This window comes from Mirounga angustirostris, unplaced genomic scaffold (genome assembly GCF_029215605.1).
Source record: "Mirounga angustirostris isolate CCGP_5_RB_7025 unplaced genomic scaffold, mMirAng1.0.hap1 SCAF_12, whole genome shotgun sequence".
Lineage (NCBI taxonomy): Eukaryota > Metazoa > Chordata > Mammalia > Carnivora > Phocidae > Mirounga > Mirounga angustirostris.
The window spans coordinates 74,751,238-74,767,063 of NW_026991720.1; the positions used below are offsets into that span (position 1 = coordinate 74,751,238).

Below are 15,826 nucleotides of genomic sequence, written 5' to 3' on the forward strand. Positions count from 1 at the left end.
ATAGCTTTTTGATATGTAACAACAGGGACTATTAAAATTGTTCTCACAAGCCAGGACTTTCATTTTTGGAGTCTGATTATCCAAAATGAGGACTTGGAAGGGAGTTACGCATAAGAGAAAAACAATGACCTTAGTGGGAACACAGCCCAGGAACGTGGAACAGAGGAACCGTGTCCCCCACGGTGAACAAGCGCATCACCACACTCTGCAGGTGCTCCAATATTTGTTAGATGTTGATGACTTTCAATTTTACTGTGCAACCGCCAGAGCAAATACCGTGAATGTTGCTCCTCAGTGCATTTCTTAAAACGGATAAATTTCAGAAACAAACATCCTTTATGACTGAAATGACATGGAACAAAACCAAACGAAAATCTGAATTTTCCTGAATTGCTCTCATCAGACTGTTCAACCAGGTGAAAAAGAAAAATGCAGAGAACCATTTTCTGAATCTAAGGGAATAGTTCTAACCTCTCACTTTCCTGAATACTGAGCAGCACGTTCTTAGCAATGAACTTATCTTGTATAAAAAGGAGCCGAGTAGGGCGCCTGGGTGGCTCAGTCGGTTAAGCGACTGCCTTCGGCTCAGGTCATGATCCTGGAGTCCCAGGATTGAGTCCCGCATCGGGCTCCCTGCTCGGCGGGGAGTCTGCTTCTCCCTCTGACCCTCCTCTATCTCATTCTCTCTCTCAAATAAATAAATAAAATCTTTAAAAAAAAAAAAAAAAAAAAAAAAGGAGCCGAGTAATTTTGGAGAGAGCGATGGTTTCGCCTGAATCATCGAGATAAGTCAAACAACTCATTTTCTAAGAACCCGGGCGGGGTTGCCCTGCCAGGAAATGCCCTCTGTCCTCCCCAGGCCACATCACGCCCAGCTTAACCAGGAGTTGACCGTGTCCCCCAGCGAGGAAACACCCGGTGCCGTTCAGTGAAACGTGCAACCGCAAGCCAAACGCTCTTTCGCACACAGTTCCTGAAGTTTATTCCTGTTTTCCAAGGGCGTTTGCATATTTTTGATTTTTCCACGTCTCCTTCCCTCAAAGGCATCTAAGAGCGGCCCTACTGCATTCAGCCCCCTTCCTCGCAAAACCGCAGCCAACTTAGAGCCGGGCGGCCCTGACCAGTAAAGTTGTCTAAATGTTTAAAAGTATCGGAATAGAGCGGAGTAGGAAGCCATAAAGAATCCCCGGGGCACCGTACCGGCGTTGGAACGTGCCATTCGTGCCGCGGGGAGGAAAGTCACCGCTGGGCACCGCGTCGCAGGTCCCAGGCGCCTGCGGCAGCCGGGCTTGCGCACGACCTGGGCCCAGAAGGCGCAGAGGCTCGCCGAGCGCACGCAGGGGGCCGAGGCCCGAGCGCAGCGCGGCGCGGGGGGCGACTCGGGCGCGCGTCCCCCGCCGCCCGCGTGGTGTGCTCCGGCGCGGCCCCGGCGGGAGGGCGGCGGTGGCGGCGACGGCGCAGTCTGCACCATGGCGTACCCGGGGCACCCTGGCGCCGGCGGCGGGTACTACCCAGGCGGGGTAAGTGCAGCCCGCGCGGGCTCGCGGCCCGGGCGCGACCCTGGGACACCGAGCACGCCGAGAGGCCACACTGGGCCGCTCCGCCGGGGCGGCTCCCCGGGCGCCTCCCGCCCCCGGCTTCGCCCCTGGCCCCTGCCCTTCGGCCTCATCCTGGGGCTCCCTCCGCTCAGTCCCTTCGCCCTGCGGGCGGCTGCGTGGGGCCAAAGCGCGGGTGGGTTCTGACCCGAGAAGCCCACCCTGTGCCTGGGATGCGCGGCGTGAAATTGTGCGAATTGGGGATTGGCTTCCTCCCCCTCCCGGTTTCCCGTGAGAGCAACAGCCATTTTAATCTCGAATGGTGCGGAGATCCACCTCCCCTCTTTAAAAGCAAGTGAGAGGAAAAAAAAAAAGTCGGGAAAGACCGCGGGGGCGGGGGGGAGCCCTCCGGGAGGAAGACCACCTCTCCAGGAGCCGGGGATACGCGTCGTCGTGGGAACTTTTCCGAGACGGAATGTTCCTTCTGCGCGCCTCCCCGCCCAGGTGCTCGCCGCCGCATAGTCCAGCCGAGACACCTAAGCCCGGCCGGGGCTACACCTGTCTCAGAACGCTTTGGAAAATAGCACAAATGCTGTGAAAGTAAAAGGAAAACAATTCCGAGCCCTGCGCTTAAGTTGCTTCACTTATGTAGATGTCACTTTCAGGACCACCCATTTTGGTTCAAGCTGCTAGTTTTTTCTAAATTCTGCTGGGGTGGGAATGGAAGAGAAGGGGGGGAATGATTGCCGTTAAAGCGTGCCCGGTGGTGGGGAGGTGAACCATCCGTGCGAAGGGCGGGCAGTTGCCTGGCTTTGCACAAAAGCATGCAGTGGTGAAAGAATAAAACTGGAATTCAGCGGAATGATGCTTTTGTGTTTGTTTTACAGTATGGAGGGGCCCCCGGAGGACCTACTTTTCCCGGACAGACTCAGGATCCGCTCTATGGTTACTTTGCTGCTGTAGCTGGACAGGTTAGCTTTTCCCCTTAATATTAAAGAATTGTCAGTCTACGTTTGTATTAGCTACTGTTAGAGTGGGATGGAAAAAAGAACTTTTCCTCTGGAAAAAAATGCCTTTGTTTCTGTAAATGAAAAAGGAGAGAAGGAAATGTATAGTCAGTTATTTATTTCTGAATATTCCGAACAAATTAGGACTGTTACCTGTATTTATGTAGGTTCACTTCAAAACTAAATTTGTGACTGAATTAGGGTCTGGTTAAATAAGAATGGGGGGCTGTAAATATACTGTGAAGATCTGTAAAGTAGAAAGATGTTTTTAGAACTATGAATTGTCAGGGTCCGTAGTGGTTTCCAGAGAAGAAATTCCAGATCTGGTGAACACCTAAACCTTTGTTTGTACTACTTAAAGACACATACCAGTAATTATGTAGTCAGATTCTAATGGACGCTTTCTTTGGGTTGAATCTGATTGTTAATCAGTTACCCCCTAGGAAATAGGTACTTATGTTAAAAACTTACCAGCTTCATAATAACAAAGTTACTGCTCCTTTAGTATCAGGAAGTTAATCTTGTGGACAGTTTAGTTTCTCTTTGATGCTGATGCTGTTCTGGGTCAGCTCTTCATGTCCTTATAAGGTGTGGTGGCCTGCTGACCGAGAGAGAATGAAGGTTCCCTCCCTCTGGAGAACTTGCAGTTCTCCACCTTGAGTTGTAGGACAGGTGGTGGTGTACATTGGTGTACATGGTAAATCCACTGCTGGTATGACCCATTCCAGAAGCGATGTTTGCCCTTATGAATTCGAGTTAGCTTTGTGTTGAACAAAAGCAAGAAATAACACAATCTTCATGTGAAGATGTTGTCCACTATTATGGGATAAAAACCCAAGACCACCTTTCAGAATAGCATTCTAAGAAATGTAGTTCAAGAAATTGAGTGGAAAATTGAGTCTAAAACTGAAAGAGCTTCCCTTTAAGTATCTGCTTCATCTGTGAACGATCTGTATCTTTGAAACCACAAGACAGGGCAAAGCTCAAGACTTGAGTTCTTAGATTGCCTTGCCTCCCGCCCTGTAAGTGACCCCACCTGCTTAGCTTGCAGCGGTCCCGGCCTACATCAGCATATCCATTGTCTTTCAAATTATTGATCCTGCTCCTCACTTAGAATTGAAGATTTGGGTATTTTATTTGTAAATCCCTAAAAATAACATCTATCTGGTTCTGAACTTGGTCAGCCAATAAATAGGCCCTGGGAACCTGTATCTTCCAGATATAATTGTGGTTCTGGAAAAACCATTCACCACAGGTGATCACGAAGGCCTCTCTTTGTTTCATCCAAGCGTATTATTTACGAATGCCAGCTCTGTACCCTGTTCTGCCCTCCCTCCCACCCCCCCAACAACCAAAAGCTAGAAAGAGGAATAAGACTTTAAGCAACTATATAAATAATTTTAAGTGCTTAACGGGCAGTTTCCTAGCTCAGACTAAAAGAAGAGTAAGTTCAAGACAGAAACTAGTTTTATTTGTACATTAAAAAATATGTATCATTGAAGAAACTGAATTCACCTCAGTGTTTTATTGAAAAGAGGAACCTTGTACTTGAAAATTTAATGCCAAGGGTGCCTGGGTGGCTCAGTTGGTTAAGCGACTGCCTTCAGCTCAGGTCATGATCCTGGAGTCCCGGGATCGAGTCCCACGTCAGGCTCCCTACTCAGCAGGGAGTCTGCTTCTCCCTCTGACCTTCCTCCTCTCATGTGCTCTCTCTCTCTCTCTCATTCTCGCTCTCTCAAATAAATAAATAAATAAATAAAATCTTTAAAAAAAAAAAAAGAAAATTTAATGCCAAATCTAATCGAGGAATTTAGAGGAAAGGATGAAAGATACTGGTAATACTAAAGTATAGGTGTAAGCGGCTTTCCGACTTTGTGAATTCTTATGTAATAATTATTTAAAATAGAGTCTGAGGGCGCCTGGGTGGCTCAGTCGTTAAGCGTCTGCCTTCTGCTCAGGTCATGATCCTAGAGTCCCGGGATCGAGTCCCGCATCGGGCTCCCTGCTCGGCGGGGAGTCTCCTTCTCCCTCTGACCCTCCCCCCTCTCATGGGCTCTCTCTCATTCTCTCTCTCTCAAATAAATAAATAAAAATCTTTAAAAAAAATAAAAAATAATAATAATAATAAAAAATAAATAAAATAGTCTGAAATTGAATGCCGACTTTACTTAGGTATCGAGAAATGTATTTTTTGTTTATGGCCCTAATTATGCATTTGTGGAAGAGGACTTAACGATTTGTTTTTCTTTCATTAAATTATTTTTGAAAGTAGAACTGGGAAAGGAATACCTGTTTTTGGAAGGCATTCCTTTTAAAAAAAAAAAGTCTCATGCATGAAAATGTTCATTTTCTTTGTCATTATTGCTGAAATAATATACTGAAAGCAAACAAAAAACTAGAAGGTACAAAGCACTATTATGATTCCTCTTCCCTTTATTTTCCCCCCCAAAAGGATGGGCAAATAGATGCTGATGAATTGCAGAGATGCCTGACCCAGTCAGGCATTGCTGGAGGATACAAACGTGAGTTGACAGTCCCAGAGTTTCTCTAGAAGTACTCTTGTGTTTCATATTTTAACTGTTACTTAGGATGATAACCTTCAAGGACACTGCGCTTTTCTGATCTAGCAAAAATTAGAATTTCCAAAGCTAATTTCGGTTGTTTATTATTACAAGATGTTAACTTGAAAACAGTTGTTAATAAGTCACGCCACACTACCTGCCTGCCAGTTGAGTGGGTCTCTTGGATTGGGAACGCGTGGAAGCCATGAGATAGTCTCTGTGGCCTCCCTCACAGAGGACGAGGTAAGGTGCTGAAATGAAATCCACCAGGTCAGGTGTCATCAATGACAGGAGCGGACATTTACAGCTATTTGCCAAAAGTTGACTCTGTCCTGAGCCTCCTGGCATTTAGGGTTTTGGGTGACTGGTCCTGTGCAGCTGGTCCCTGAGGAACCTGCCCTGCACGCCTAGTTCTGAGTGTTTGGTCCTGACCCCCTTCCCCGCAGTGGCTGGTCCCCACCCCTGGTCCTTAGGGAGCCACTTTGCACTCCTGCTCTCTGAGTATGCTGCTGGCAATGTGAATGCTTGTCGTGACACCCCCCAGGGCTTGCTTCATTTCTCTTTCCACTTCAGAGAACGTGTGCAGGCTAAGTCGGAAGTACCCTTCCTAATTTCCAAACTCTTTGCACTAGTCTTCCTTCTCCTTTCCTCCTCAGTTCCTCACAGCCTAGATCTGCTGCACTTACATCACCTTCTTGCCTTTTGAAAGAGCTCTTTGCCCTGAGTTGCAGAGGTGCTGCATCCGGACGGGACTTTTCATCGTCCCACACACTACCACATGCTGCTTTTCAAATCAGATCTTGACCATGACAAACAACGCAAGGTAGAGAATAGTGTTTTGACTTGCCAACTTAGCCAGTGGTTAATTGAGACAGAACATCACCTCAAAGCCTTAGCTGTTGGTAAACTGTGGATTAAAATGCTCAGACCAGAAGTCACACCTGAAGATTTATAGTGGCATCTTTTAACTGTTTGACATGGCTGACTTACTAGATGGCTCTCTTTTTAAACTATTTGCATTTATATTTCAATCATCCTTTCTTTTATGTGACTTCAATATCCTATTAATATTTCCTAGTTGGAGAAATTAATATGAAAGAGGAACTTTGCATTTCTCATTTAATTTGGTCCTTTAAAAAAGAAGCACTTTCTAGATAAGGGATTTTTTTTTTTTCCTGCTGTAGAAAATACATTTAAATTGTTCATTGTTAACCTCAAGCAGTTGGGGCTAGTGAACAAAGAATTCTGGTTTAATAGCAGGGTTTATGAAAATGAGCTATGTCCCAACATAAACTATTATTTTGTACCCTTTTGATAGAAGAGGTGTGGCAGGTTTTAAAATCTAACAAATGGGTTGAGTCCTTTTAAACATTTCATATGAGGAAATCATGGTTAGTGATGGTCTTAGATCACTGAGTTCTAGGGAAGACATTTCCTGAGTCATCAGAACCATGGGATTGAATTTATTTGCTTATTGTCATCTGGTTGTGGAGGCTGTAATGAACCACAAAACCATCCTGCTTGTGAGGAGTCACGGTGAGTTTTATAATACAGAAGTTACACAACCATTGGTGTTTTTTAAACCCAGCTTCCAAACCAAAAAGCACAGATGGAGGTGAGGTGAGGGGCAGAGGGATATTCCAACCTAGTACCTACAGGCAGCTTCTCCAGGTTAAAAGGAAGCAGTCATACCCAGAGGTGGAGTTGATAGGATCACTTTTGTTCACTGTGCATCTCATTCCCTCTCTTAAATCCTTCTCACAAAAGATGACCAGATTCCTGGGCTTCCTGGCACCACTGGACGTGGTGCTGTGCATAGCCCTGGGACACAGGGCAGGTGTTTGCTTCATGGCCCCTCAAAACCCTTGATTTAAAGTCAAACACAGGTGGGTGTGCCTAGTGTCTGTCAGGCCCTCCCGAGCACTGGTTCTTCAACTTCAGTGGCATCAGCATCACTGGATTGCAGAGCCCTGTCCTAGAATTTTTCATTCAGAAGGTGTGAGGTAAGACCTGAGAATTTGCATCTCTGACAAGCTTCCAGATGATGGTGGTCCCAATTGACTAGCTTGTCTGTATGTGAATATAAATCACCTGGGGATTGTATTAAAATGCAGATTCTGATTTTGTTGGTTAAGGGCTGAGATTATGCAGCTCTAAAAGTTCCTAGATGATATTAACATGGCTGGTCCAGGAATTACACTTTGGGAAGCATCCTTGGCTGCTCACTGGAATCATTTGAGAAGCTTTAAAAAAACAGTCACGCCTGGGTTCCAGGCTCAAATATTTTGATTGAATTGTTCTGTGATGATGATGACTATATGTAACACTGTGTTGTGTACTTGAAAATGGCTACGAGAGTCGATCTTAAAAGTTCTCATCACACACGTGAAAAAGTTAACTGTGTGGGGTGATGGATGTTTTAACCAACCTAATTGTGGTTATCATTTTGCAGTATATATGTATATCAAATCATTACATTGTATACCTTAAACTTCCGCAATGTTATCTGTCAATTATAGCTCAGTAAAGCGGGGGGGAAAAGAAATTGTTCCGAGGTGCAGCCCCGGTTATCAGGATCTTTTATTTTATTTTATTTTATTTTATTTTATTTTATTTTTTAAAGATTTTATTTATTTATTCATGAGAGACAGAGAGAGAGAGGCAGAGGGAGAAGCAGGCTCCCAAGGAGCAGAGAGCCCGATGCGGGACTCGATCCCAGGACCCTGGGATCATGACCTGAGCCAAAGGCAGACGCTTAACCATCTGAGCCACCCAGGCGCCCTATCAGGATCTTTTAAAGCCTCTGGGTGATTCTAATAAGCATCCAGGGCTGAGAACCATTGGTCTGGATTAAAGAGACTTCATACCTCCACACAACTTAAAAGAATGAAGAATCAACCAACTCTTTCTCAAAAGTGTGGAAAAGTGTTGGCTCCTGTCACTTCAGAGAACTGTATCTGTGGATTAGATGGAGTCTGAAGGGCCAAAATAGAAATAGTTCCCCACCTTTTATCTCAGGTTCCAGGATATGCGAAACACAGTAATCTGTTAAAAGTGGAAAACCTATAGTTTGTACGGTCTGGAGACATTACAGTACTAAGAGCTCAGATGTGTCTTAAATTCAGTTTGGTTGGAGATAAATATGAAGCTAGTAAGAGCTATAAAATTGTTAGTTCTGTGTGCCTTTTCACACACCTGCAGAATTTATGCCAGCTTCGCCCACGTGACCCTGGTCACTTCTGCCTTCTAGCCTTATATCTTCTTTGTATCTAAATATTTCCCCAGTCGGGGCGCCTGGGTGGCTCAGATGGTTAAGCGTCTGCCTTCGGCTCAGGTCATGATCCCAGGGTCCTGGGATCGAGTCCCACATCGGGCTCTCGGCTCAGCGGGGAGCCTGCTTCTCCCTCTGACCCTCTTCCTTCTCATGCTGTTTCTCTTTTGCTCGCTCTCTAAAAAATAAATAAAATCTTATAAATAAATAAATATTTCCCCAGTCATCAGTTCCCATGAACACAATGCAAGATGCAAGGAATTCTTTATTTGGAATTTGCTAATGCTTAGGTAGATCATCAGTAGGCCCATTAACCAATAAGTATATTCTACTTTGGTTTTCTAAGTGAGCTATAGAAATTCCCTCGGAATACGCTTGAGCTGTACATAACCTCAAAAGGCTTCTGAACAGTGGCCACCCCTGAACTGGTCATCGTATCTTCCTCCAGCGTGCTCTTATTTAGCACAGTTCTGGCAAGCATATCTATCTGGTTTCATATATAAACTTACTGTATGTGAAAACAGGTCATAGGCTCTTCGAGGTAGGAGGTTACCATTCAGTGTGTGACATTAAAGGGGAAAGAAAGATACATGAACTAATGTAATAGAATTAGCAAAACCAGCTATTTATAGCCTGTTAGGAGTAGGAACGAAGTAGCCCTATCTTCCGACTCACCATGGTGAATTGAATTCAGTATATTACAGTTTCAAAGGCAAGAAGATATATAAAACTTCAGAAAGATTATATTATAGAAAATGTTACGTGTATCCAAGAACAGAGATAATGATGCGGTGAACTTCTATGCACCTGTCACCCAGCTTCACCAGTTAGCAGTGTGTTACCATTCTTAGTTCATCTGTAATCCTGTCCATTTTCTTTTGGAGCAAACTCTAGATATCTTAACATCCCCCGCCCCCAACTTCAAAACCATTATCTACCTAAAAATATTAACAGTACAATATAATACTTTTTTAAAAGATTTCTATTAAAGTTGTTAAAATTAAATTGGGTTCTACAAGGAATCCTCTCTATCTGGAAAAAATCTTCAGAGCTCCATGTAATTTAGTTCCACATAAATTGAATAGCATATAAAAGTAGGAGTGTATAAATACTTTTCTAATTAATTTGAATATATGCAATGTAATGTGAATTTTTGAAACTTGTATTGATATGCATGTACTTTTCTTAACAGCTTTTAACCTGGAGACTTGTCGGCTTATGGTTTCAATGCTGGATGTATCCTTTACCTTGATTGCTGTCTGGAGGGTTTTTTCCTGATCAAAAAAAAAAAAAAAAAAATTTTCTTCTTAAAAGAATTCATCTAAGAATTAATATCCAGTAAACACAAGGTGACAAATGACCACAAAAAAAGTTTTCTGAAATTATTAGCTTTTAAGATGTAACTTGGTGTGAAAAAGGAAGGGAGCTTAGTAAATCGAACATTGGTTATTCAAGAATTCATGGAAGCATCGAAGGAGGGCAAGTATAGAAATCAGGGTGGCAGGGAAGTTTTTGTGCCTTGTCGTCGTTTGCTCTGCATGATTCACACCTGACCTTCAAGCAATGGACTTTTTCACATCACAGTTGTTAGACTTGGTTTAGCTGGTGCTGACCTGCACTGCCTTCCATCCCATCTCTTTTCCAAAAGTGAAAACCCTGGGTGTGGAAGGGCCTACCAAAAGGGAATGTTAGGGTGAAGATCCCCCAGCACCCAGCAGCATAGCCCGGGGCCCCCAGAAAGTACAGCCCAGTTCCAGAAACGAGTGCTTTTCACTGGTCGCTCACCCGTGGCCACCTTCCTTCCTTGTAATCACATCACATCGCTTCTCTTCCCACAGCGAAAATACGTCCCCAGAGCTTTTTCTCCATAGGCCCTTTTCATTACATCACACTAAGAAGAACATACAACATTTTTAACGTTTTTAGCCAAAAGAACATTAAATTCCTTTATCCTTCATCTTTGATTTATTTGTTAGAAAATGTTGCAAATGACTGGGTGATAGACACTGGGGGAGGGTATGTGCTCTGGTAAGCGCTGTGAATTGTGCAAGACTGTTGAGTCTCAGATCTGTACCTCTGAAACAAATAATGCAATATATGTTAAGGGGAAAAAAAGAAGAAGAAGAAGGTAGCGGGAGGGGAAGAATGAAGCGGGGGAAATCAGAGGGGTGGATGAATCATGAGAGACGATGGACTCTGAAAAACAAACTGAGGGTTCTAGAGGGGAGGGTGTGGGGGCATGGGTTAGCCTGGTGGTGGGTATTGAGGAGGGCACATTCTGCATGGAGCACTGGGTGTTATGCACAAACAATGAATCATGGAACACTTCATCTAAAACTAATGATGTAATGTATGGGGATTAACATAAGAAAAAAAAAGAAAATGTTGCAAAATAAAGAAGCTCTAATCCTTGATGACAGTTCAGAGAGATATGTCAGGCACAATGGGTTTCAATGAATTTAAAGAACTCTGGGCTGTGCTGAATGGCTGGAGACAGCACTTCATCAGTTTCGACAGCGACAGGAGTGGCACGGTGGACCCTCAGGAGCTGCAGAAGGCCCTCACCACAATGGGTGGGTACGGCCGACTCCAGCCACCTGGCCGACGTTCTTTTTCATTTCTGAAACTGTTACATGAAGGCAGTTTCTGTTGTCTAGAAGCCGTGTATATTCATAACCAAACACATATAATGCCTAGTGCATAGTCACAATTAAAATGAGTACTCCCAGGCTGAAAGAATTGGGATTATTTTTAATGGTCTTTTGTTACCCTTCAACTGTTTCCTTAGGCTTTCGACTGAGTCCCCAGGCTGTGAATTCAATTGCAAAACGCTACAGCACCAATGGCAAGATTACCTTCGACGACTACATCGCCTGCTGTGTCAAACTGCGAGCCCTGACAGGTGTGTTCTTCGAGGTGATGTCGGCAGGGCCAGGAACACACAGTTCGTGTGACGTGTCATTTTCAGTGTTTCTGAACTTCTGTTGTCCGCGATTTCTCTCGCTTCCCCTAACTTCAGGGGCTTTCTAAACACTGCTATTAAACGTATCTAGCAGAATAATTGTGTTTTTTCAGAAATCCTTTCAGATTAGTGGTAAGTTGCTTTTAAAATAATCTTAACTAAATTTCACAAAAACGTTCCAAAACGTGATCACCTAACTTGTGCACTTTTGGTCAGAGTATGAGCGGTTCTGTGACTTCTCCCTAGAATGTAAACTATTTGAAGAGAGCGAAATTACTCATTTGTAGCTCTCTCTCCTAAGTCCTCCTGTTGGAAAGTAATTTAAAATGGTCATTTGTTTCAGAGGTATGGACTTCTTAGATGAGGGTATATGAGTAATCTCTATTTTCTATGCCCTCTTTTCTTTTTCTTTCTTTTGTATATTTTTCTTGTTCCATCCCTCTCTTTAGTCTTTTTCTGTCTCTTTCTTTTTTAAAGTAGGCTCCATGCTATGTGTGGAGCGAGGCTTGAACTCATGGCCCTGAGAGCAAGGGTCAGACACTTAACCAACTGAGCCACCCAGGCGCCCCAATCTTTTACTCTTTTTAATACCTGGGTTTGTAATTTTTTTGCATCCTAACAAAAATATGAGGGCAGATTTTTTGTTGTTTTTATTTAAGTAAATCCTTTTCAGTAGCACAGAGCTCAGATAGGTGGAATATTTGATTATAGCCCATTTGCCATATTAGGGACTCTGTCCATCCATTTCCTAATTAAACACTATCTGTGTGATAAAGAAGTTTGAAATTCTGTGTCTTCATTTCAACTTAGTAATGGCCTCAGAAGTCACATGGCTTTTACTGACTTTGGGATAAGGTGCTTTCTTCCAGTTCCACATTGAAAAAGACAGTTGGCTGACTTCTGCATTGGTGTATTACTTTGTTGTATATTAAATCTATTCACATTCATATAGTTGCCTTCTTTGCTGTGGGCTTTTGTTTATGTTGGCTGGTTTTACAAGTTTTACAACTCAGATGTTACTGTGGTTTGAACCCAATGCCAAAATAATTACCTGTTGTGATTTCAGGTGTTAAAAAATAACCATAAATTTTACTGTGGTGTTTTACAGATAGCTTTCGAAGACGGGATACTGCTCAGCAAGGTGTTGTGAATTTCCCATATGATGATGTAAGTAAATTCAGAACTGAGTAAGATGAATAAGATGTACACCAATTGGGGATTCCCTTTTGAAGTTAGCCATTAAGAGCATCTTAAAGATGCTGTAATGAAGGATTAAATGATCAGGAGTTACCATTCAGAATTTATTAATTTCATTTATTACTAGTCTTATTCATAAACCACTATTTGATTTGCATTGAAAGACTTGGTTCAAAGCCCAGCTGGTCCCACTTCCTGTCTGGGTCACGGAGGCAGGTTTCTTCATTGCTCCAAGACTGAGGAGAGGAAGTAGTAATGCCTTCTTCCCTGGGCTCTTGGGAGATGTCAGTCAGAAATGTCCTTGGAAAACACCGTGCAGATGTTGTGTCTGTTTTTGCCTTCGTTGAACAAATATCCCTGTCACTTACAAGTGCGTTGAAAAGCTCAAAGCTGTACTTGACACACCCATGTTCTTCATTGAGGATGTAAGGCAGAGACTTCAGTCACAGTTTAAAACAGCATATTTATTAAACCATCACACTAAATGAGATTGGACGAGGCCACATGACCAATGTGAATGTAGCCAGGTGCCATCTTGGATAGCCTTAGTTGGATATACACAAGAAAACTGGGGAGAGGGTCAGTTGTTTTTCTGTTCTTTGCTCAGCCATGGATTTTAAAAAACCACGTTCAGAACGGAAAGCACCGTGATAACTGAATGCTCTAAAAGGTTTCTCTGTTACAGACTGCAAGGGTGAACATATTTTCAGTTTGGCAGCTGCCACAGTTCTGATAATTTAAAAAGGCATGTGTGTAAATATGTTTGTTTCTTCTGCTTAAAGGTGTGTTTTCATCCGTGTGCATTAGCGTGTCTGGTGACAGTCCCGGCCCTGTTTCCAAAGATGGAGAGGCGGCCTGTGCAGTGGAAAGTGCCGGGCTTTGGCCTCCCACGGGGTTCCATGAGAGATTTTAAATGTCTTGATCCCCAGTTCCCCTTTACCTGAAAGGGATGATCAGCTTGGCTTTGTAGGAGTGCTGTGGGCAATTAGCACACAGTGCCTCCCTGGGGTCAGAAGAATGACAAAGAAAATTGCTAGAACAGCAGAGCCTATTGGGGCTTAGAGTGAAGCAAACATTTCACAGCAGAATACTAATGGCGTCTAAACCTGGGTTTCTGAATTGCCGAGAAAAGGTCATATATTCCGTTTCTGTGCATACATAGTTTCATGCTTAGGATTTATTTTAATAAAGCCGATTTTAAGGGAATAAACTGTTGAGGGTGCTCTGTGAGCAGTGGGATAATACTCTGGAGGCCCCCGTGTGATGGAACTGTTAGTTCTGAGTAGGAACCTTTCACCGTGGCCATTTCTCCAGTCTGAGATACTCAGAATTTAAATAATTCTTTATCCATTGAAGTAAGATCTGCTTTCTGTAAGAAGAGGAATGCACTGGGTTTTATATTAGACGGCTTCCCCTACAAAATGAACCTTTCCGCCCATCATGTACTCTGAATTTCAGAAAGGGATCTCTCGCGATCCGAAATTCAGATTAGAGAAACAAAACGTAAACAGCCTAAAGAGAAGCTACAATCTATTGCGATGTTCGCCGGATAACGTGGACCTTTCTCTCTTTCAGTTCATTCAGTGTGTCATGAGTGTTTAAATCAAGAGGAAGCTGTATGAACAGAACCAACATTCCGACTGGAGTTCTCCTTTGCTCTTACCCTTTGCCTTCGGTAACGTGTGTAAACTTGCGGTGCCGTTTTTCCTTAATAGCTGTCATAAAGGTTTACTCCTTGCTGTACAATAGAAGTTTTTGGTATTGATAATAAACTCTTTGGGATTTTACAAATAGAAGGTCAGGTCTCTTAACACCATTTGGAACTTCCTTGAGACTTGGTCAGTGATGCTTATCTTCTGGCTAAGCCTCTTTTATGTAAATTTCGGTGTGCAAAATGTTTAAGTCACATGGTATATTTTTCACTGTAAGATTCGTAAAAATCTTCTCTTCATCAGACTACAGCTCCTGTCTCTTCCTAGAAGAGCTTTCATATGGTATTAAAAGCTTTATGCATGCAGTGTTCTTATCATGTAAATGATTTATACTCACTTGGATGCAGACAGAAACAAAAACCCATGGTAATCCACGTCAGGGTTCGCTTTAGCGGAAACTCAGCACCGGCATTTTCAGGCTCACACATTTTTGATGGCCACATCATTGTACAGGGAACGTAAGTGATGATTTTCTCCTAAAAACCCACTGAATCAGTTGTGTGGCAAATACGATCTGTCGCCAAGTTCTTCTTTGTCATCATCCACCTAGACCTTTGTTAGCTCTACTTAAAAATCTTACAAATTACGAGCTTTGCGATGTAAAAAAGAAAACTGATTTAAAAAAAAAAGAAAACCTAAGGGAATGTAGGAAAATATTAACTATGGTCATTTTTGGCTTACGAGATTCCAGGTGACTGTAATTTCCTTTATGGTTTTCAGTACCTTCCAAGTTTTCTATGCTGTGTGCGCTTTCCTGTTAAAATCAGAAGATGATAATGTTTAAAATACTGATCGGTCCATTTCGATATGCCATGTGTTCACACTCACATTAAAAGATACTACACAGCAAAAGGACCGGACTGAGAGGACCACGATGTTGGTGCTTCCACCAGTGGGAGTCAGGGTCAGGAATTGCTTTTCTTCCTTCCTCCTACTCTTCCAAATACCCTCTGATAAACGTATTACACTTGTAGTGGAAGGCTTTTTTTTTTTTTCTTACTATTTTTAAGCCATGTGCTTTTAAGATCTGGATTCTCATCCTGGCTGTGCCTCTTCCTGAATAATGTGATTTAATGATCTCAGATATTCTCAGAGCCTCAGCTTCCCCATCTTCGAGAAAGAGGTTAATGCTTACTTCATGGGGTGGTTCTCAATATGATAAAACGTGCTGGTATAATAAGCACCAGTAATGTTTCTGTTTGTTAAATTTAAAACTGGCCTGGTTTGCTCTTTTTTGCAAGAGCGTAACAGATGAAACCGTGAAATTCGCCTCTTTTCTCCCTGCCAGCAGATTATGTGTCTTACTTCAGGACACAGTGTGAGCGTTACCATTCAGATGATCAGTTCGTTGTCAACCAATGAAAAAATAAAACATTTCTGAACATCTTCTGCCTCATTTCACTTGGTTATTTTTTTTCAAATATTGCTAAAATATATTAATTTCATAAGTATTCAACCTTAGCGTATGTATCCGTGTCAAGTATTCACACCTGGGCTGCATTATCAGACCATGAGGCAGCCTGCTTTCTGTTAGTGGTGACTCTGGGTTTCATTCCAGATACACTGTTTGTGAGGCCACAA

General features: G+C 43.0%; 1 protein-coding gene across 2 annotated transcripts; it reads left to right on the forward strand.

The window, feature by feature from the left end:
• Positions 1–1,363: 1,363 nt before the first annotated feature.
• On the forward strand, positions 1,364–15,631 carry SRI (sorcin). 2 transcript variants are annotated; one of them, XM_045864771.3, is made up of 8 exons: positions 1,364–1,520; positions 2,423–2,506; positions 4,995–5,064; positions 9,567–9,610; positions 10,800–10,947; positions 11,163–11,276; positions 12,445–12,503; positions 14,109–15,631. In XM_045864771.3, exons 1-8 carry the CDS (start codon positions 1,470–1,472, stop codon positions 14,133–14,135), a joined length of 597 nt encoding a protein of 198 aa, XP_045720727.1. In that variant the 5' UTR covers positions 1,364–1,469; the 3' UTR covers positions 14,136–15,631. The 2 variants fall into 2 exon arrangements, with proteins under 2 accessions (XP_045720727.1, XP_064431397.1); XM_064575327.1 differs by lacking the exon at positions 1,364–1,520 and adding an exon at positions 1,838–1,857.
• The last annotated feature ends 195 nt before the right edge of the window (positions 15,632–15,826 follow it).

Coding starts and splice junctions, on each gene's coding strand:
- SRI (XM_045864771.3), top strand. CDS start 1,470: ATGGCGTACCCGGGGCACCCTGGCGCCGGCGGCGGGTACTACCCAGGC. Junction 5,065..9,566: donor CATTGCTGGAGGATACAAAC/GTGAGTTGACAG, acceptor TTTTCTTAACAG/CTTTTAACCTGGAGACTTGT. Junction 12,504..14,108: donor TGAATTTCCCATATGATGAT/GTAAGTAAATTC, acceptor TCTCTCTTTCAG/TTCATTCAGTGTGTCATGAG.